Genomic DNA, 23,226 nt, shown 5'->3' on the forward strand with positions numbered 1-23,226 from the left:
TGGGGCCAACAGGGTGTCTACTGTCCAAGAATGTTATGGTAAAGTGTGTATTTCATTTTATGTACATTTATTTATCACTGTAATTAACTCTTAAATCAGGTTATCACCACCCATTCCAAGAAGGAAGGTTGGTTTCACCTTGTACAGCCTCAAGCAGGCTCGGCGTGCATGGAATGAGAAGATTGACTTGTTTCTTCAGTCGAAGTTGAGATATCGGCGCTCCAAGGCCGATCCGCAATTTTATGTGCACACTTCCGAGATTGGTTGTGTGTTGTTTGTATTGTATGTTGATGATTTGATTTTGACAGGGGATAATGCACAAAAGGTTCGAGAGACCAAGACAGCTTTACATCAAGCATTCGAGATGACGGATTTGGGGCTTCTTCATTTCTTCTTGGGTCATGAGATTTATGAGTCTCAGAGGGGGATTTTCATCTCTCAACAGAGGTATATTCAGGAGCTCTTGGTGACTTTTGAGATGGAGACTTGTCGGCCCATTACTACTCCTATGGATCCGAATTGGACGGCCATTTCACCCTCAGACTCTCTCGTGATGGATGCTTCACGCTACCGTCAGTTAATTGGATCCTTGATTTGGCTTTTCAACACTCGTGTTGATCTTTGTTTTGCTGTGGATCTTTTGGCAGGGTTCATGATGGAACCCAAACAGGTGCATTTGCAGGCTGCCCTGAGGATTCTTCAGTATTTGAGGGGGACCTCTGACTTAGGGATTTCTTATTCCGTAGATACAAATGCTTCTAATTTGGTTCTTGCAGGTTGGAGTGACTCGGATTGGGCTGGAGATGTGGATCACCGACGGTCTACTACAGGCTACTGTTTTATCTTGGGTATAGGTGTTATCTCTTGAAGTAGCAAGAAGCAGCCCATGGTAGCCCTTTCTTCTATTGTGGTGGAGTGTCAGGCTGCGTCTTCCACTACATGTGAGGTTGTGTGGCTTCAGAGATTTTTGGAGGAGCTTGGTTGCCCCTAGACTCGTCCTACTCTTCTGCGGTGCGACAATGAGAGTTGCATTGCCTTGTTACGGAATCCATTATTCCATGCCTGGATGAAGCACATTGAGATCCAGTATCACTTCATTCTGGAGAAACTTCTGGATGGGACCATTGATGTGGAGTATTGCAAGACCGAGGATAATCTTGCAGATTTGTTTATGAAGGCGCTTTCCTAGGCTTTTCTTCGGCAACATTCTAGATTTCTCAGTCTTTTCACCTGTCCAAGATCTGAGAGGGGGTGTTAGCCAGTCATTTCCTGGACAGTCAATGCCACATCAGCACAATACGGCAGAGGAGGTGCCACGTCATTATTGCCACGTCAGCAGTGCAGTTGGATTGCACAATCGACCAGTTTTTGCTGTCGGTTGCATTTAATGCAGGTGACATGATGCTGTTATTTATTATTTCTTGGCTATCTATAGTCGGTTCTTGTGGCACACTTGATCATTCATTATTCAGTGATTTCAGATTCCGATCTTGAGATCTGTTGGTGGCTGAGACAGACTATGCTTAGGCTGATGGAGATCAAGGTCATCAAGTCGGAGACATACGCAGATATTTCCTCTACCCCCTTGTGTATTTTTGCACTCTTATACAGCATACTACATTGTAGATGTTCTGCATTTACACTGTCTCTCTCTCTCTCTCTCTCTCTCTCTCTCTCTCTCTCTCTCCCCCTCTCTGTGTTCACTCTCTCTCAGTCTTTGTCCTATGCTTCCGCATCGCTGCACTCTGACATGACCCTCGATCCAAGAGTCGGTGGAGCCTGATGAGGTGTGGGCGGCTAGATTCTCACCGACAGGTATCCCCCTATAGGTGATAGGTAGAGTGCGCGGCGCCCCCTATGGGATTTTCTTTACTGTGCAGGATGGGGGGTGTTTGGTCCTTGACAGAGGGTAGCAGGATGAGGAGATTGTTGACCTTCCTTGGAGGAGGATTCGTGTGGTTAGTTTCCAGGGGAAGACTTGGTGTCTGGACCCTAATGTTTTCTGGGAGGAGTTCCGGGAGTGGCGCTTTGGATATGGGAGAGCAGGCCACTTGATGAGCTCGAGTGGACCCTGGAGAGTGGCTATAGACTGTCACTATGGTCACCAAGAAGCCACTGAGGTTCTTGGAGTACACGGCTAGGATTGGTAGAAATGTACTGATGTAGAAGAACATGGACTAGGCGCCTTCTCGTAGCAGATATTAGGCGGAGCACATCATCATGGATGCCTTTCGTCAGACATTTTGGCGCCGCCTGTAGGATAGCTGGAGGCCGAGGAGGGTGTCGTATTTCCTATGGCTTTTGGCACATGGAGGTCTGGTAGTTGGGAGTTGGCTAGCCAGTTGCAGCAGGATGAAAGGTGTAAACGCTGCCCACAGCAGCGTTTGAAAACTCCAAAGCACTACCTTTAGTCTTGGGAGGCTATAGAGCTCGTGTGGAGAGGAGTCTGCCGCATTCTCCGCCGTGTGGCACCCAGCCTTGGATGTATGTTGTGGGGAGCTTTCTGCTGGCAGGTGGTCAGCCGGGGCCGTCACCTTTTGTATGAGGCTGGGATGCAGGACACGATTTTCATCATTGAGGTTGGGTCTTGCACAGTGGTCGGCTTGGAGGCTTTACCCAGCTGCCAAGTACTGGAGCCCACAACAGACCGCTCTGAGGTATGGGAGATTGTAGGGAGTCTTACAACATAACACATTTGGAAGGCATGCTATCAGGAGGTTTTTGGCTGGGAGTGCCTTTTAGTATAGGCGACCTTGGCAGAGCTTTGGACTTCCATCATCCACTTCCTCCGTGGCCGGTGGGACCAGGTGCAGGGCAAGTCTTGAGCTCGTGAGGAGCTCCATTTTCACTTTCTGCGCACCTAGGGCGGCCAGGACTTGTTCTTCATGAAGTTGGTAAGCAACCCTAGATAGCGATACACCCCCCTCCATGGCTTCTTGCTCCCATTCCCCCTAGACCGCCTTGAGAGGCTTGTATACATGATGTATTTGTGATTTTGTATTAGCTCCAGCTAGACTGTTGAGCATGAGCACTCCGTTGTAATCATCCTTTTGAGTAATATAATTAGCCACATTTTACCTGCAAAAAAAGTAGTATGCAAATCCACATGCACAATCACATTGCAATGGTCCAAAGTATTTAAATAAGAATATTTCCTAGTGCATTTGGTGCTCCTCGCATGTCAAGTACACATGAGGGGCTAGTCAAGTTGGAATTTCGACAATGTAAAAGTATGAAGCATCCCAATACTTAAGGGAAAGAAAGGCCTACAACCTAGTAGAGATTTTGAGGCAAGTAAAGTTAGAGGTAAAGTTTCCATATGCTTCTTGGTGAAGTTTCAGCATTGTTTCATCAATAGATGCAAAGTGGATGAAAGAGAATGACTTGTTTCATCAATAGATGCAAAGTGGATGAAAGAGAATGACTTGGTAGACCATCTTCAGTTGTTGCAATTTTATCGAGATGCCTTTTACTTAGAGTAGCCGATTGGTTCTCAATCAAGTTCAGTAGAGCAAGGGTCTAGAGTATTGCTTGATGCTCAAGGGGAAGGTAGCACTTCCACTCCGCTAGTTGTGGACAACTCTCATATATAGTGGATCTTGGATTTATTTAGCATGCATCCAAGATATTGTGCTGACAATATGTTTGCCATGACGTCACTACTTAGTGTACTAGTCATTGTGAGATGTATACAGATGAGTATGAGTTTCAATCGGGCATTGAGACCATACATTTGCATTGGTTTAAGAAGAGTTCTGAGCATGAGCTTTTGCCTCAGTTTTGAGATCAAATTCTCATAAGTTTCAGCTTAGTTTTTGATCAGTTCGAGAATTGTTTATGGTCACTTTTGGCATTAGTTTTGCATCAGTGTTTGCATTAGTTACTGATTAAACTTTGCAATCAAATTGGGATCACATTTGCAGCAGTTTGTGATCAGTTCTTAGATCAGCAAATGATCAGATTATGCTTGTTTTTCAAGGGTTTACAGCTGGTCCCATTGACAGCAGCATGTTAGTAAATGCCATTGATAGTTTCAGCCATGCTTTACGTTGAGAATGTGCTTTACCATGGTTTTGAAGCCAAAATAATTGAGAAACATGAGTTATGGATGTATCCAATGGGTTTCTAGCAATAGTTCTAGATTGTTTTTCAGATTTATATCATGTTTATGCTAGCTGGAAATTTTTAGCAAGGTTTGGGACATGTGGCGTGATTGGACAACAATGACCAATGTTGTGACTATGATGCCTTATGGAAATTCTAGTGTAGTATGCTTTTCCTTTGACACAATACAGTGTAATTGAGAATGATTGTAGGGATTTCAAGGGAGAGGTTTATCATGGGGACGTGAATTTTTGAGATGCTCTAATCTTGTCAATAACATTTGATTAAGATATTAATCAAATGTGCAAGGTTTTTTAGCACATGTGATGCACATGGTAGTTATTTCATGGTAATAGGCCAAGGGCCTCGAGGATGCAGTGGGTGTTAAAGGCAAAAGTTATAATAAGTTATAGTTGACAGGTACTAGGGGATACTTGGTGTCAGATTAGGGCCTAGACCAATTTATTGGCCCCTAATGTTAGTGGTGACATTAGAGACTTGAATTCTAGCAGCTGAAATGGAGGAATTTCAGGGAGATTTAAGAGGACAGCTAGCCAATAATAGATTTGGGGCTGAATTTATCTTTCAAGGAGCAGGGTAAAGGCTAATCCCCAATCAAACCAAGGGGCAAATTGGTTTGGAGACTTGCTGGTCAGTTTTGACAACAAGAGGCACTTGGATTAGCGAAGAAGATCAAAGGATCTTAGTAATACTCCTTCCATCTATAATTTAAGATAAAGAAATACTGCAAGGGATACCAATTTGGGGCCAATTAGGTATTCAATGTCCAAGATTGTATGGTAAAGTGTGCATTTCAGTTTTGTGAATTTGTTAATTATTGTAATTAATGTTTAATCAGATTATTTACCACCCTATTCGAGGAGCAAGGCTGGTTTCCGACTCACTACCACTATCATTCATGCAATCTATATGGCGATAGTTTGATTATGTAACAACATCCAAGCAAAGAAGTAGGTGAGTTACGCTTTAAGAAATACACTCATATATACCTAGAGAAATCATCTACTATAAAAAAAAAAGTATAGCGTGTCATTTAAGGTGGTAGTGGTTATCGATCCACAAAGATCAACATGAATTACTCTCATGGGCACCTTAGCTCTATGTGTAGACTGCAAAAGGAAAGGGAGTACATTACTATTTTTATAATTGACAGTCTTTATAGACATCTCTAGACACTTTCAGGTATGGAAGGCATTCAAACATCTTTAGACGAGCCGTCATAAAGAGAGTTGTACCCGAGATGCCCCAAGCGATAATGCTAAAGAGACTCATTATTTGTAGGCTCTCATGTGGTGGCTAAAGCCTAAAAGTGGTGGAACATTGAGTCCTCGACTGTCGACTTGGAAAGAAACCGAGTCATGTGTAGGCTACTAGGTTGTGTCTCACCATGAGCAATCACTAAACCAATTTGAGAGTCAAGGACTTCGATTGTTGTCATTGTAAAGAAGATTGCTCGCCCCAAGTGATAAAGCTATTGAATAGATAACAAGTTCACCCCAAGCTAGGGGATATGGAAGACATCATCTAGCGTAATGAGATCCAAATGTTGGTTAGTAGCGAAACTGATGTAAGCTTGAGGTTATAACTTGATTGAGGAGTTATTCTTGACCCAGGTATGCTCAACGACAGCAAGGGCTGGGGTGAGTAAAATCTCTTGGATGGGAACCATGTGATGTGTAGCTCGATTGTCCACAACCCAAACAGGAGAAGAAGTGCACGATTGTAAAGAGTGGCCTTCACAATTACTCATTAGAATATCACTCGTAGATGTGAATGTGACGTGACTCCTCAAATGTCTGTAATGAGATGAGCCTAAGCAGACTGGTCAAATAAGCCCTCTAGTGTTGAGAATGAAGTCAACTATGATGGTTGATCAGTGGCAGTGTAGGTTTAACAATGGTTCATACCACTGCTGCCCTTGATTTTGGTTGCCACTACCTTGTCTCCCCTACTAGGGGTTGTGCAACTAAGGGGCGGGGGTCTGAGTCTTTGATCTTGGTTGCATGTCTCTTGTCTTTGATCAAATACTTGTCATCAAAATGGCTAGCCTTTTGATAATGTTGACAATACTTGTTCTTTTTAGGTATATGTTGCCACCCAAGTTTAAGAGAAGATTGGGATTTTCCTTGTGATTGACTAGCTTGGTTTTGAGTTTGCTTTTTATTTTGATTTTGGGTTTGTTTACCTTTCATTTGTTGCCGTTTCTGAGAGGTGGTAGTGAGGGCCTTTTCTAAAGATGAAGGACTATGAAACTTATTGAACAATCGAGTATAATGCAATAACTGACACTCAAATTTGTAGAAGGTAGGCATGCTACATGAAATGGAAGTATTTCATCGATAGCTTGTTTAGAAACAACATGACTTAGTCATTAGAGGTCTTAGGAGCCCTCGTGGTAGAGAACTTGGCAAGAAGATGCCAATACTCAATCAACTTGACCTTAAGGTCATCCCAATCAGTGATTTTGAAGGTTTGGAGTTCATGGTCAAGTGTGATATGATAAGTTTCGTTCTGAGCCACATGCAGTCAGTCAAGTGTGCCCATTCTTAGATGCTAGGTCAAAGGAGTGTAACCATGAATGAAACTTAGAGAGAAGACCTTGCATAAACTCAATGATGACGAAGGCATTCCTAGGCTTTCATGAACGGACAACCTCGTATGAAACAAGTGCGGGATTAGGTTAGGGGTTTAACCCTCGTATAAGATTCCCTAGGTTCTCAAAGTCAAGTACATGTCTCATGAAATTCGACCAAGTGGTGTAATTGGACCTGTTGAAATGAGTCTTGTTGGAGAAAGCATGCTTGGTTGGAGAGGAAGATGAACCATGAGGTGCCGTATAAGAAGTGAAAGAAGGATAAGGATAGGAGGGAGGGAGATAAGTGTTATAGGCACAACAATCACTCTTCAAGAGTGAGGAGATTGCTCTCATAACTTGCAAGAGAAGAACTTGAAAGAGAAATTGAGCTAGAACTTGATTATAAGAGAATTGGATTGCAAGAGAATGCTCATAAGAGCGTGGCTTGATTACAAGACAAGACTTGATACTAGACAAGAATTGGAAGAGGACTTGCCTCGCAAGAGCCTCACAACTGATGTTGGCAAGACTAAAGGACTTGTAGCCCATGACCCCTATTTGTACTATAGCCTAGGGAGGTTAAGGGGAACACATGTCGTTACAAGAGGATGCTACATGGCATGACATGCATACTGACACATGGCACTGACATAAGCGATGATGCAAATATCTTTTAGAATGTAGAATCTTCTAGAAACTTCATGGAACCATATGAACCGAGGTTTGTCCTTGGTTCGTGCAAGCATCGATAGCCCTTGGTTCATATGCAAGTTGGGATGGGCCTTGGTTCCATGAAGTTTGTAGAACATTATAGAAGATATTTGCATCATTTCTTATGTCATTTGTTGATGTTAGTATGCATGTCATGCCATTCATCGATGTGCATGTCATGCCATGTGACATCCTCTTGTAACGATATGTGTTCCCCTTAGCCTCCCTAGGCTATAGTATAAATAGGAGTCGTGGGCTACAGACTCTTCAATCTCGCCAATACCAGTTGTGAGGCTCCTGCAAGATAAGTCCTCTTCCAGTTCTTGTCTTGTAATCAAGCTACACTCTTGTGAGCATTCTCTTGTAGTAGAGTTATCTTGCAATCAAGCACTAGCTCGATTTCTCTTTCAAATTTTTCTCTTGTAAGTTGTGAGAGCAATCTCCTCGCTCTCGAAGAGCATTTGCCGTGCCCATAATAGTTTAGCAAGAATGAAGGCCTTGTAGCCCATGATCCGTTTGACAAGAAGGAAGGAAAGAAGAAGAGATATCCAAATTTTTCCTATAATCACTCCTTATATTGACATAGATGAGTGGGTCTTCCATGGGGGATTTGCCATGTTCTGTATATGGCACTCTTGCTTCAACTTGTTTTTTTACCAACATGCTGCAAAGGCGGCAAAGAAAGAGAAATAGATGAAGGAACAAAGTAGAGATTTGTATACTCTGCGCTTAAGTAGGAGAGAGGGGTGAAAGGAACGTACTCTGGATCTCTATCTCCAAGATGGGGGCCCATCCCTAATGGAGGTCTCGACGGCCTTTCAACATTATCAAACTTGTGCACTATATTTGATGAGAAAGAACCAAGTATGCCTTCTTCATGTAGCTTTTGTTTGAAGGCTTGTCGGCGTAACTCTTCGGACTTCTTGGCTTTGTGAGCCAAGATTAGTTGCAACTCCTCATCAGTGATGTCTCCAATACAGTTAGAAGGATCTCTCGCTGTGTCAGAACCTTGTAGAGTTGGTAGTGGATGCCACTCCTGCTCAATTCTCGGCAAAGGCTCCTTTGGGGATTAAGTCAGTGTAGACGTGCTTGAAGTCATTTGACCTATTGTAGTTCCTGGCAATTGTACGGCAAAGTGTAGCTTGAAAATAGAACACAGTTAAGGTTATGGTAACTCAGAGACAATGAGCATAGAGAATTAGAAACTGAATGAATTTGAATAGAGTACAATGCTCATGCAACAAACACGCTATGCAATAAAGGAACACTGATCCCCAAACTCTTGTGTCTCAAGGACTTGGCAGAGAGTATAAGTTGGAGAGAGTGTCATACCCTGATGGATCCCAAAACGTAGCAAGGCAGCCTCCATAGGTGTTTGGCAGCAACAAACACCACTCTGGGCAGCTAGATTAGTAAGAGACAGATAGAGGAGAGAGAGAATTTGCAAATGCAGCAGTGAAGTGTGTCTAGTAGTCAAGGCAGTAGAAATAGGGGTCAAAACACATAAAATGCAGCTTGGCTATGGTCGTGAACAGTAGATGGAGCCTTTGGAGTAGTAAACACAGCCTCCAAATTGATGGGAGGCAGTAAATACAATGTTTGAGCAATTGTGGACAGTTGGTGACAGCAGTAAAGAGAGAGAACAACGAGAATCTCCAATGTGGAAGAAGGGATCGATGGAGAGGACGGTGTAGTGCTATGCACAATGTCCCTCTCGTAAAAATTGATCTCTCTTTAGACAATCACCTTGTTTGTTTGAGGATTGAACAAACAATAGGAAGAGTAGCTTGCAAAAATTAGGAGATCAGCTTGGGGAGTGAGTTTTTCTATCTCATCATGAGGATTGTGCATGTACACATGACTTGAAGACTCTGAAATGGGAAATGACTGGCAAAGTGCCAAAAAATGCCTCGAAGGGACTTCTCTAAGGAACCGCTGCAATCAGGCACTAGTTGAGGATGTACACTGAAGTGTTAACTGCTTAGACCAAAGATGCTCAAGAAGCTCTGCTGCAAACAACATAGAGCATGCCATGTTCATCACAGTCCCGTTCCTACGCTTTATGAATCCATTCTGAGAGGGGGAGTTGATACAGATGAGTTGGTGGGAAATGCCATGTTCCTACAAGAAATTGATGAACTCTTGGGAGATAAACTCACCACCAAAATCACTCCTTACACATCCTACTCGATGACTAGTCTGATTTTGTACAAGCAACACCCATAAGGAGAAGCAAGTGAATGCATTAAGATTTATCCTTTAAGAAATACACCCACATTTATCGAGAGAGATCATCCACTATCAAAAAGAAGTGCAGTGCGCCATTAAGGGAGGGAGAGGATGTAGGCCCACAAAGATCAGCATGAATCAATATAAGAGGTGTCTCAATTGAAATACTGAAACACAAACACTTATCAATTAATCTTGGACATTGGATACCCTATTGGCCCCAAAATTGACACCCCTTTTGGTATTTATTTATTTGCAATTGCAATTGAATTCAAATACAATGGGATTCCTTCAATCCCCTTCACAATCCAAAAGCCCCTTGCTGTTGACCAACAAGTCTTCAAATTGATTTGCTTGGGCAATTGGCCTTCATTGACTTCTTGGGAAATGAAATTTGTCCCAAATTCGAATGTTCGCTGATCCCTCACTTGAATCTTGCTAAGAATTAATTCTCATCCCTGAAAAGTCAAGTCTTGAGGCTTTGGTATGCTTCTTGAGGTTGCTGTCAAACAATTAGAGTTTACAATAGAGAAAAAACAATTTCTCAACCTCCAAGGATTAGAATGCTGAGATCTTTGGAGCAACGAAAGGAAATGGTTGGAGAATGAGAGAGAATTCTGAATAGAGAGAAAATTCAGATTTCCATCTCGAGAAAATGCAAGAAATCAGTTGCTTCCCTATCTAGATAGCCACGAAAGCTGTCTTCATTGATGGAACACATTGAATATGATGTTTGTTTGGCTGAAACAACCTTCAAATTGCTGTCACCTACTACTGTAGTCTCTTTAGGGCATGTTGCTAGCTCTCGAAGGGTCTCATGTTGGTTGGAAATGGCCTATCAATTGTTATAGCAGCTATGGCAGCCCTTTCTTTGTCGTTCTCAGTTTACACAAGGTTGGAATGACTCTCTCTCTCCTCCCTAGCCTCAAAAACATCTTTTCCACTTGCATGGGCATGTTTTGCCAAGTGGCAGCTTTCTAATCCCATTTTTCAGCATTATCTACATTATTAAATTAACATTCAGCTCTAAAATTCTGAAAATTAACTTAATAATTATTTTAGTGCCAAGAAAATTAGTCTAACCAACCAACGATTAATACTAGTCCTAGGTCAATTAAGGTTTGGAACAATTAAATCTTCCATGGGGGTTAGCACATTAATGTGAATGGGCCCAACCGATTATTGGGCAAGGACAAAGGAAAAATTAATTATTTGTCATTAATTAATTTCTTAGAATTAATTAATTAATGCTGAAAATTACATTTAGAAGGCTGCCAAGTGGAAAGAATGGTGCCAAGTGGCAAATTTTCCATGTGAGGTGGAGAGAGGGCTGTTGGGGCTGGTTCCAGCCATTGTGTGGATTATGGAGGGCGAGAGAGATAGGACTCTGAAGGAGAGTGCTGTTACCACTGTTCCAGGTCATTTCCGGCCACCCGAGAAGGTATCTACAGCAGACGACAACATTTAGAGGGTGCACAGCTGCTGGTGACATCATTTTGGGCTGGGCGACAGCATTCAATCGGATGTTGGCTGTCCAAGCTTATTGTGGTAAAGTGTATTTTCAGTTTGTGTATTTTATTGCTTGCTGTAATTGGTGGTAAATCAGGTCATCTACAGCCCTTGTCAAGGAGGAAGGCTGGTTTCAGTTTTTGCAGGTTGCAGGCAGGTCGGTGCGTTTTGATGCAATCGACTGGTTTTTAGCAGCTGGTGGTCGTAGTCATTTTGCTACAGTTAGTCATTTTCTCTCCTCTCAGTCAGATTCTCTCCTCTCTTGGCAGTCCGATGCCCTCATGATGTGTTTCAGCCACACATGCAGGGCCTGTTGTATTCAGCCTTCTCATTCAGATCAGAGTTTTGTTCCTTCATCTATCTCTGTGCTCTTTTTCTCTGTGTATTTTCTTACTTCCGTACTGCACAGTCACACGTAAAGGATTGTTGTTTCTTGGAGCCTTATGAGGTGGAGTCACACCTTCTATAGAGACTGCCTACAGTACTTTTGTAGAGATGGGAGTATCTTGCCTCATGGGATTACTGTTTGGGACAGTGTCCCCAACTTCTGCTCTAGATTTAGGCATTGGTACCACATGCAAGTTTTGGGCAGGGGTGCTAGCAGGATATTTTCTCATGCTCAAGTCACTAACCTCCTTTCGGTAGAAGTTTTGGAGGGTTGGAGCTACATTGAACTCGATATGATATTGTGTTTGAAAAAGGCTTTTAAAATATCATCTATTGAGACTTTAATGCCCCAATCCATTCAGGCTTTTTATGCCTCCATCAATTCAGGCTTTTATGCCCATGCTTCCACATGCCCAGTGAAATTTGTCCCACTGATTCAAAAAAGCACAGTTGTTTACAATCCAAGTTGTTCAATCAGAGAACCATGAAAATAGTAGGGCCATCTGTGTGGAGAGAAAGAGAAAGGGTATACTGAATTTTCAAAAGGTGAAAAGGCACACACAATCTTGTCTAATAAGAGCCGTCAAATCATGGATGGAAGGGGCCCCTAAAAACCTATTCCAGCTGATATTGCATTCCAAGAATTCAATCCAAGTGCTTACATCCCAAGCACAATACATGTAGATGCTTTTTCTAAACTTTGCGAGCCTGTACTTTAATAGCAAAATGCATGTAAATGCTTTTTTGAAGCTTTTAGAGCCTACACTTTATAGACCAAACTCTAGAGAATTTCTGATAAGATAACTTCAGTTTTCACACACCTTGTTAGTGCACAGCAAAGCCTGTTCAGAGACCTGAGGCTCTCAAACTCCAGACACACCTTAAGTATGTGGCTTAAGAATACTGTTGATGAAAGGACTGCTTTCAGAGGAACCAATTCATGGAAAATCTTGTAATTTCTAGAGACAATCAAAGAAATTTCACTTCTGCTTGTTGAGGACAAGTTTCATAATGTGTCTTCCTAATCTGAGCAACCGATGTTTGACCAATGCAGGACTTTGTCAAAGATGGAGTATTTGCGCGAACATTGCTTACAGGCAAGTCTTCCACTGTTAATTTGCAGAATGAGCTTATAAAATTCAGCTCCCTTGTTCAAACTGTGCAAGACCAGTCTAGCCCAGTGAATTTGCAGTCACACAGAAAAGCTGAAGAAGTGCTTCTTAAATCTAGGACAGATGCTGATTGGCCAAACAGGTAGATTTTATCTCTAACTCAGAGGAAATAATTGCTGCAAAATTAATTGAATAACAAATACATTTGTCATGAGTGTTCTTTGTGAGGCTGTATTTGGGGCACCCCTTATTATAGAAGTTTTGTCCAGCATAAAGGAGTTAAAAGCCACATTGCTTTACCTTTTTTCATTGATTGGACGAAGAAAGGTCTGGGAAAACCCATTATTATTATATTGACATTTGACTTACAGACTCGAATAGCATATTTTATGCATGCTTAAGGCTATCAGAGATAACTAAACTTGCCACTGATCTGTATTTTAGTTGGCTGTTTCAAGTGGCATCCAGAGTCTCAAGAGTACTAATTTGTTGTTCAGGGTGATAGAGAAGACCAAAGTTTCTCGACGGCTTCTGTCCAAAGCTAAGGGCCAACAAAGTAGATGTGAGGCTTTAATGAAGAGATTGAAAGCTTCGCTATTAGCGAGTGAAGAGGAGGTCATAGCACTGAAAGAGGAGGGTGCCTCTCTTAACAGACTTGCAGCAAGAACCATGCCAAGGGGTCTCCATTGTCTTTCACTGCAACTAGCTATTCGGCATTTTAACCAGTTGATTGACCAAGTCAATGGTGATGAATGGAAGCTTGAGGATCCAGAACTCTCTCACTATGTGGTCTACTCAGAAAATGTGCTTGCAGCCTCTGTTGTTGTAAACTCTACTGTGTTCTATGCTAAGGTATTAGTACTCATAGGTACCATGGTATTGGAATATGAGATTAACTTACAGATGCAGAGTCTAACATCTCTTTCCCATTTGTATGCTACAGGAACCTCATAAGCATGTTTTTCATATATTAACAGATACCCTGAACTATCCAGCAATGAAGATGTGGTTTAGGGAGAATACACCTACTTATGTGGTTGTTGAAGTGAAGAACATTTATGCCATGGGTTCTGGACATGTCTCTTATCTGAATATACAGAAGCAGACAATGGATCTACAATCAAGCCTACCTGCTTCGGGTTTATTCAAGATGAAAAATGAGACTCTTATCAATGTCCTAGGTGCTTTATTTCCCAATCTTGAAAAGGTTGTCTTGCTGGATGATGATATTGTCGCTAGAAAAGATTTGGGAGGTCTCTGGAGGCAAAGTCTGGAAAAAAAGATAGTAGGTGCAGTGAGATCATTCAAAACGGGCACTGAGCATCTGGATGGTTTCTTACATCAATCCACAGAGGTGCAGAGATCCTGTATCAATGTGATAGACCTGGGGGAATGGCGAAAACAGAATCATATGAAGGCTTATCAGAAAATACTGCTGGTAAGCATTTGCAAAGGGATCATGATGTATTAGCAATTTTGTACGTTCTATTTTCAAGAAGGCAGAAAGTTTGTGTTTGATTCTATGTGTTCTGAAGAAAACCCTTCATGCTAATTATTGTTGGTCTGTGTTCTTATTGGCAGAGTCAGATCGAATCTGAGTTCAAAGTCATGGATGCATCCCATGAGTTACCTAGTTGTGAAATTCACACTTTGGATGATGCATGGCATGTGGTAAACCTGGATGACTCTCTCGAGATAAGAGAGCATGAAATTCAGAATGCTGCAGCACTTCATTATAGTAGTTATGTTAAGCCTTGGTTAGAGTTCAGCTTGAAGAGATACAAGGCTTTCTGGACTAGGTTTGTAAATTATGATAATCCTCTCCTCCAAGAATGCAATATCAACAAATGAGGTGCTCCTATCTGCCAGATGAACTTGCACAAGCTTTAATAGAAGCCGGCTCTAATTTACTGCCTGGTTGCTCAAAAGGACAATATAGAGGGATATATATGCAAGGCAGCTTGTTATCTTCAGAAGCTGTGGCTGATGTGGGATGATGAGAAATCAGCGTTAATCAGGGAAGCTTTCATCTGTTAACTCTGTACAACATGTAAGCTGGAATGGAAAGGCGTGTATGACAGGCATCACCCTTCTGTTGTACTATTATGTAAGTTCTTTGTATAACTACCCTTTTCACAAGCATTGGTTTCATACAAAGTTAGTGATCCTAGAAAAATCTGGGTGAAAGGTCCAAATGATTTTAACTAGCACTAAATTTGTTGCTTATAGTTGTGATACACGCAAAATATATCAAGGTAATAAAATATTTGCAAGAAGAAAAACCAAGGTGATAGATTAAAACCACAATAGTTTATCTTAAATGAAGTTTCTATTATAGCAAGATTGCAGAAAGTAGGCAAGCGTTTCCATTCAATTTTGTCTTGGCACAATTAATAATCTAGAAAAATTCTACAAAACAAATGACTGTAAGGTGGAAATTATTCTTCATAATCTATTTTTCCGTTCAGTTTTTATGGGACCACAAACATTTTAAGCATGTGGATGAGAACCTATTTTTTTGATAGAGATAACAACTATAACTTGATGGGAAGTAATTATTGAGAATCATCTTGCAAAGACTATGTAAGGTAAAAAAGTGGTGGTTTTAGATTGATGAAAAATTCTTAATGAAAATTGTGTGCAAGCCAACAACTATGAGAGAGAGAGAGAGAGAGAGAGAGAGAGAGAGAGAGAGAGAGAGAGAGAGAGAATGTGTGTGTGTTCCTAGAAGAGGCTCCTAAGTATCTCCTGGGTCCAAGAGTTGGTATGGTGGGCCAAGAACATCTCATGCTATTGGCAAATTTGAATGATGAGTGTGCATGTGTGCGTGTACATGTGTGCACGTGCATGTGTAGGAGTGTATGCACACATGTTTTGTATTAATGTGTGCAGAGGACAAATTGAGCTACAAGGCAAAAATTTATGCATATGAAACTTAGGAAGCTATCATGTTTCTCAAGTAGAATCAAGAACACATAATTGAGAATAAACATCTAGTTAGAGAACAAAAGATTGCTAGGTGAAATCCAAACTAGGGATTTGATACACTTGTTGATATGGTAAAGTGGTGGAAATAAAATACCAAGATCAAAACCATCCCATGATATGTCTTATGGTTTTATCCAACATGGATAGATTGAAGCATTGAGGTTGGGTAGTTCAATGGTGTGCCAATATTATTTGTATCCTTAAGTAGTATCTCAAATAGGAATGTGGACTAGTAGGTTATGGATAGTGTGATCTATATCCATTTGTGGTTCTATTCGTCAATGATAACTCTCAATGATGGATCCACGTGTTGATTTGAGCTATGCTTTGAAGCATCCCATGTGGTTGTATGTCTTAAAAAGTTTGTGTTGCTCTACATCCCAAGATGCTTCCTTTGGGACTATAACAAATGCTCTTTCCTAGTGTAGCTCTAAAAGAAAGAGTCCAAGGTGATGCTTATTTGGAAATTCCATCACCTTAAATAGTGACCCAAATCCCTCCCATAGTACCTTGGGCAATTATAAATGTATCACTCAATCTTTGGCTCAAGTTATGAGATCTAGCAAATCCAACCTCAAGGGGGAGGGAATCCACTCCACAAATACTAGCCTTTATATGTAATCAATATGAGGATATGTGAAGTTGATCACAATGGCACATTGTACTCCTTGAAAGAGGGGTGTGTCCATGTACCTCAAGAAAATCATAAAACCATCGGGGGGGGGGGGGGGGGGGGGGGGCATTGAGAACATGCTCTCAATAGGAAGTCATCTTTGTCCTTAGTGGCTTGATATAGTAGACGTTAATGTTTTGGTAGACATCTTGGATGATCTTATTCGCTTCTCTAAACCAAGATCTAGAAAAGGAGATCCAAGCATCATTGTAGAGGCAAGAGGTGATCCATGTATAGCCCATATTAGAACTATGTGCTTGTTTACATGGTAAACACTTTGTTTCACCCCACAATGCTAGTATCAAAATGACTCTATAGCAAGTCTAGATTATCTTTTGTCTCAAGAGGATCCAAACTTTGTGCAAATTTCATGATTTGGAAAGGTCCTTAGCCATGATAGGTGGTGCTCCTAGCTCTACTTGAAGGGTGACTCTAGAACAAGTTTAGAGTATGCTTGTTTAGGCATGTGCATAAAAGAAAAAGCTTAAGGCACCACAATAGGTGGTGCTCCCATGTTTGCTTTGATTGTCACAGTCAATCTTGATCAACTAGGAGATCATCATCACTATGAGTCTCTCCATTTGTATTGATGGCTTACTCTTGATTCATTGGGACCTCTCCATCTTCTCTACCACCCATTGTAAACTCCCCTTTCTTTGGAGATGGTTGCTTGAGTATTGATCTCCCCCTCATATGTCAACACAAAGGATTAACGTTGCCAAACCAATTATGCAATTATTCTTGGGTTTCACAAATTATGGACATATTACTTTTAATTTTGACCAGCAAGCTCTCTTGTTCAAAACATCCCATGAAAATATAATTAATGCCTAAACTAAGAGCTGCTAGATGGACATTGTAACAACTATGAATGACTAAAGGCTAAGTGGAAGAGTGTGAACCCAAACTCACTTTTGTAGTATAAAGTCCAAAAAGACTAATGCAAGGTTAGACAGTGTGTGTTCCAACTTTAGGTTCTCTTTTTCTCTCTACCTTTCTCTTTTCCTCTATCCCTTGAGCTTGTGCTTGGGAGTGAGTTTGTTGTGTGGAGCTATTTGGTGAGTTTGAAGAGCTTGAGGCCCTTCCCGTCTCCTCCCTTGAGTGCTCTCTCATAGTGGTGTGTAATAGGGAGATCAAATAAAACACACACACACACACACACACACACACACTATGTGCAGAGTGTGTGTGCGTGTGCATGTGTGTGTGTGCAGTGTGCGCATGCGCGTGTGTGTGGTACCCTTCATCTTCAAAAGCACAAGTATGTCACTTAGCACATAGAAGTGCTCCATCACATCTTCTTAATTAGCATTATAAATGTAAAGTTCCTTGTCCTTTTTAAAAGGCAATGGGTTGGTCACTAACAATTTACCTCCTAGAAGTGCAACTAGCTTGGTTTTCTAAGGTTAGTTTGGGAGGAATTAAAATTGATGGTGATGTTTTAGGTGTAGTACATGAAGTTGGATGTTTACTTTTTCCATGATAAAGTCATGCTATCCTTAGGTAGATAAAGCTTAGTGATTTTGTTGGGGATAAGAAAGAGAGAACAAGGGTCTTGTTCTAGCTTTGTGGTTGTGACCATAGACCTCTTCCTATAAGTGTGAGTTTTTCTTAAAGTTTGTGAATAGCTTATGAGTTTTGAGCTAACTCTTGTGACTTAAGAGTATCTATGAAATTGCAAAGATCACTCGAGTCTCAATTGGTTGCAAGGGCGACTAGAGTCCATAGCAAAAGGTGTGAACCCCAAAATTCTCAAGTAATAAGTGATCAATCTTGTGAGTGTTGGCTTGCAGGTGAGCATATATAGCATCTAGCTTTGATGAGTCCATAGAATAAGATGTGAACCTCAAAATTCTTAAGCAATAAGTCATTATCTTGTGAGTGTGACTTGCGAGCCAACACTCACAAGATTGCTTGTGTGTCAATGCAAGTTATAAGTGTTTATTTTGGGATTGCAAATGTGACTACAAGGTTGTGAGATTGACTTTGTAGTTGACCTCCAAGGGTAATATTTAAATATGTAAAGATGCCCTAGTCTTGCTAGTAATAACTATTCAACAAATAAATAATATATGCAAATCTCCCTTCTCAAAACAAACATCCTCCAAGATTAAGCTTTATGTATTGTCACTATTTAATAACCACAGTGATGCACAATAACATTTAAAAGTAGAAGATAATTATGTCCTTCAAGATTAAAACTCACATACTACCACTTTCTAACTTAAAGGCAACGGATACTTATGTGTTGAGCCGCCCGATTGCCCAATTAACCATCCAATGCTACATGGCCCTCCTATCAAAGACAAAAGGTAATTGTAAACATTGAAAAGAAGCTATTGTGGTGGCATGATTTTCAATTGTGGGGTCATTGGTAATATTTAGTAGTTGCAAAAATCCCCCACCTTTTATGTATTGCCAAAGAGAAAATGCAAACACAGGCATACAACTATGTACTCTTTATGCCATCAAATGGTTACGCTCCATGAAATTACATTTATGCAAGCTAAAATCAGACGTACCACCTTCTCCTCCTTCCTTTGGCTTAATCATGGCACCCTCAAAATTTAGACATTCATGTAGTTGAACAAAATTTTTGTGGTCATTTATGATAGGTCCCACTTAATGTTGAATAAAATATTTTTAGTCAAGTCAACCTCTAATCATTTACTTTAAGGACTTTGCTCAACCATGTGGGTGTGATGTTTGTCAAGCACCTTGCCTTCAACGTAGAGCATTCAAAATTGATAGGGGGGAAACTCGTGTGTGGTGTGCTTAGAAAGCATTACCAACATATAGCCAAACCTTGGATGCTATGTAATTAAAGTCCCCATAGCAAGCTATAGAACTATTGGATTGTTGAGTAGAGCATTTCCATCTTTGTTTTTTACAAAGAAAAATTCTTGAGTGCACTTTGTGTTTACAACTTTCCTAGTTTCACTAATTGTATTTTTGTTGGATGTTTTACTTATTACAAAGATAATATGCAAGAGTTAAGACTTACATGCAAAATGTGGAGTACATTAATGCAAAGATAGGTTAGATACCTACTACATAATCACAAATTTCAAAGCTAGCAAGCTTTCCTTATTTTGAATCACTTTCTTACTCTGATTACAGTGGCTTGGGGCCAAAAAAATTTAAGTTTGCTTAATGCCTTGAATCTAGATGTGGCATCATAGATTAGTTCATGAACAAAACTTCCTTTGACATTCGAAATCACTATCATAAACTAAGAAATCTATTGACTAAGAGCCACAAAATGAAAGAGAACATTGTAGTCTCTACTTATTATTATATATTTTTCCCAAGTTTAGTGGATTTTAATATCCACCTTGTCACTAGAGCCCATTCTAAAGCATAATGCATGAGTAGATCGTGATGAGAAATAGGTTGAGTGAGTAGGGCTTGATATGATAAGTTGAAGGTGAATAAGAAATATAAGAAGATAGTGATGTTTTAAGAGATTAGCAATAACACTAGGTGTATTAAAGTCTTTAGCTAATTTACTAGAATTAAAGGAAACTTGGTTCAAAACCTTAATAAAAGTATATGAAAATTGAATCATTAATTTATTAGATGATTATATATTTTCTAATATCATGAAAATAAAACTTTGATATTATTAGTATAATGTTTAAAGAAGTTGCACTTTCTATCATGAACAAATATGTGTGTACCAAAAAAAGAAAATATAAGCTTTCAAAATGAAAACCACCTCTACTACTGTAGCAATTCTTGAGCTATATAGGTTGTCATACTACCCATGGATATTTTATCATCATGAATGAGCAAGGATACCATTCTTTGATATGTTGCAATGATTTTTGGGAGATCGGTCTTTTGATATACTTCTTAATAGTTAGATGCTATTATGTTGCTATATTAGTGAGGAAGCATTGATACTATAATGCCATGTTGTAACTATATGCATTGATTTTAACAGCTTTTGGACAATGATATGCATTATTGCTAAGCAGTGATTTATCTTCTATCTTCTCTCCATTTTTTGGTTATATTAAGTAGGTATTACAGAAAGTCAATCAATTTTGTAGTGCAATTTGTTGACTCTCTAATTGTTGTCACTTGAGAGTTAGTTAACGTTTTATGTAAATGGCTTCATCATTTGCAAGTAGAAAACTACACAACATCAACAACTTAAAAAATAATAGACATTTCTAAAGATCATTGATTGGAGCTTGATGCATTAGCCAACTCCACAATTAGGCTACACTTGGTAAAATCTATGTATTCTACAGATGTGAATGAGACCACTACTCATGACTTATGGAAGGAGCTACATGACACTTATGAGAAAGAAACTGCCTAAGAAGGCGTATCTCATGAAAAAGTTGTTTGATTTGTAAATGAAGGAGGGCTCTACTATTGCCTCCCACCATAATGAATTCAACATCATATTCAATCAAATGCAGGCTCAAAAGTTGAATTTCAAATATAAGATAAAGGCAATAGTTTTCTTGTGCTCCTTGCATACATCATGGCATACCATTAGAACAACCCCATCAAATTTGGCTCAAGATGGTGAGTTGAAGTTTAATTATGTTGTTGGTAGTTTATTAGTTGAACATATACATAGGAAATCCATGGACCAAGGCAGAAATGGTTAAGCATTGACAACTCAAGAAGAAAGAGATAGAAAACAATACAAAGACAATAATCGGGGCCATGGATGCACACATAGCTAATCCAATTAGAGTTGTCAAGACTTGCTGAGATGGAATCCCAGCTCTTAAGGCATTGGTAAACTCTTAGGTTGCAATGGGAAGTGAATGCTTCCATTATGGTAAAACATGTCATATTAAGGACTGTTACAAATGGAAGCAAAGAAAAAGGATAAGAAGAAGAAGAATAAGGATGTTGACAATAAAGAAAGTAAAGATCGAGAAAATGAATGCATTGACTTTGCATAATGATGATGGTGAGCTATTTACTTCTACTCTTCTTGCACATATGCTAGTTGGAGCGGATAGAAAACTAGCTCAAGATTGGATTCGTCATTCTCTCTTCCATGATAATCATAATGGCTATATTAACCAAGGAAAAGATGTAGCATGATTCCATTGAATGTGACCCATTGACATGATACTAGGTTGCATAGCAATCAAAATAGAATTTTTAGAAATTGTCACATGAAAGAGATTAGCTACTTAATAATTATAGGGGTTTTCACCCACTCTCTCATCAAACTCATCAGACCAATCCCAAAAAAACCTGCCTCCACACTTCCTTCTTGCATGGCTCATGCTAACAATGGCTACATACAAGAGAAAATGATATCATTGTCCACATCAAGGGATCCACATATGGGACCACTTCTAATGCATGACTTGAGAATGGATGCAATGTCACATGCATCTCAAGGATTAAACCCCCTAGAGAACATAGAAGCTCTAAGAAGCAAGCCATAAAACTATGGCTCCTCTCCATGCCAGTTCACCAATCTCCACCATGAGGTCTTCTATTATTGCTGTGGTGGACATATGATGATGCATGATACTATTGGTTGGATATATGCAAAGTACTTAAAAGAGTGGCATGGTCTTTGCAACATATACATGGGCACTCATCCCACACCAATGTATTAAAATTAAAATCAATAGTACATAGTACAAAAACACAAGGCATGTTACGACATAAATGTATATTAGATAATGAAGGATCCATTCACATACAAGGCAAATACCATGCAATGGACCTCAACTTGGGAACTACCAACATTGTAACAAGAAAAAGGGGGAACATACTCAACCACCACTCCACAACATATCTCCAAATTAGAATTACAGGTCATTCTCCCTCTCAAGCATATGTCTAGGCTCTAGATCAAACCACCAAGTGTAGTGTTGCAACTCCCACCTTGACAGTATGTGCATGGGGGGGGGGGGGGGGGGGAGGGGGTTACATACAAACAATTCATTATCAACTAACACAATCCATTACCTAGCTTGTATAGGAGTAATATCCAAGTGTTCACGTCCCTTCAAAAAGTGGAAGTACATACATCTATGTTTCCAACTCTAAACTTTGTAAGAGGCTTACTCACTATAGACCTCATAAACTTTGGTAAGAATGAAGTCATTATACTTATACATAGGCCGTTGTGAGGCCATTTGAATCATGTCTCATTTTCTTCAATGCTTTAATATCCTCTCCCTTCTCCCTTAAAATGCTCTAACCTTCAAGGAAAGCAAGTATCTCATGTGCTTTATTTTTATCTCTTCAAAGTGATAATCAAGAGAAGAATTGATAGAAAGGGTCAATCCACCTAGCACATTAGTGACATCTACAAGCACATGTCTAGCCTTAAAAAGTATCTACTCTAGCATGCCCTCTTGACAAAGCAAGCTTACACACAAGAAAAGGGACATGTTTAATATACAAAACAAAACAATATCTAACATGAATTGTTTTCAAAAATCAAACATTAAAATACTTTCACAAAACTATATATCACAGTACCCTCTCCATGCGGAAGTCTAACCAAACTTTATACCATGAGTGGACACATCATTCAAAGCTATAAAATTTATTTTTTCTAGTGTGTTGTAACTAGCAAGACCCTTCTTTAATGAAAATACAAGTTCATACCATGGATCTCCAAGCTTTGGGTTTAGAATATTAAGGATCTATAGAGACAAAACTTAGTCAAATGACATCTTTTCAACTCTCTTTAAAGTCTTCCCAAAAATTTTTAAAGAAGGGCTTTAGGCTTCTAGAAATACAATAGTATATTTTTAAGAATTGTTTTTGTGGAAGGGGTTTAGGCTTCCATAAGAGAAAATGTTAAACTTGTAAATGTTAGGGGTTAAAGATTAAAAGTTCTAAGAAGAGATAACAAATAACAAAGAAAAAACTTTAAGGGGTTTTGTATGTATGATCTTGTTAATATAATGTAA

At 39.8% G+C, this 23,226-nt stretch overlaps 1 protein-coding gene across 1 annotated transcript in view; it reads left to right on the forward strand.

Moving 5' to 3' along the window:
* Window positions 1-14,938, forward strand: part of LOC148027381 (putative galacturonosyltransferase 3) — a 32,780-nt gene extending 17,842 nt beyond the window's left edge. The window contains exons 3-6 of the mRNA XM_087691956.1: window positions 12,591-12,790; window positions 13,146-13,500; window positions 13,592-14,086; window positions 14,230-14,938. Of these exons, the coding sequence (XP_087548082.1) occupies window positions 12,591-12,790; window positions 13,146-13,500; window positions 13,592-14,086; window positions 14,230-14,499 (1,320 nt within the window). The 3' untranslated portion in view covers window positions 14,500-14,938. The remainder of the gene's footprint in view (window positions 1-12,590; window positions 12,791-13,145; window positions 13,501-13,591; window positions 14,087-14,229) is intronic.
* The last annotated feature ends 8,288 nt before the right edge of the window (window positions 14,939-23,226 follow it).

This window comes from Lygodium microphyllum, chromosome 13 (assembly GCF_053477565.2).
Source record: "Lygodium microphyllum isolate KBCC chromosome 13, Lygodium_microphyllum_v1.1.10, whole genome shotgun sequence".
Taxonomy (NCBI): Eukaryota; Viridiplantae; Streptophyta; class Polypodiopsida; order Schizaeales; family Lygodiaceae; genus Lygodium; species Lygodium microphyllum.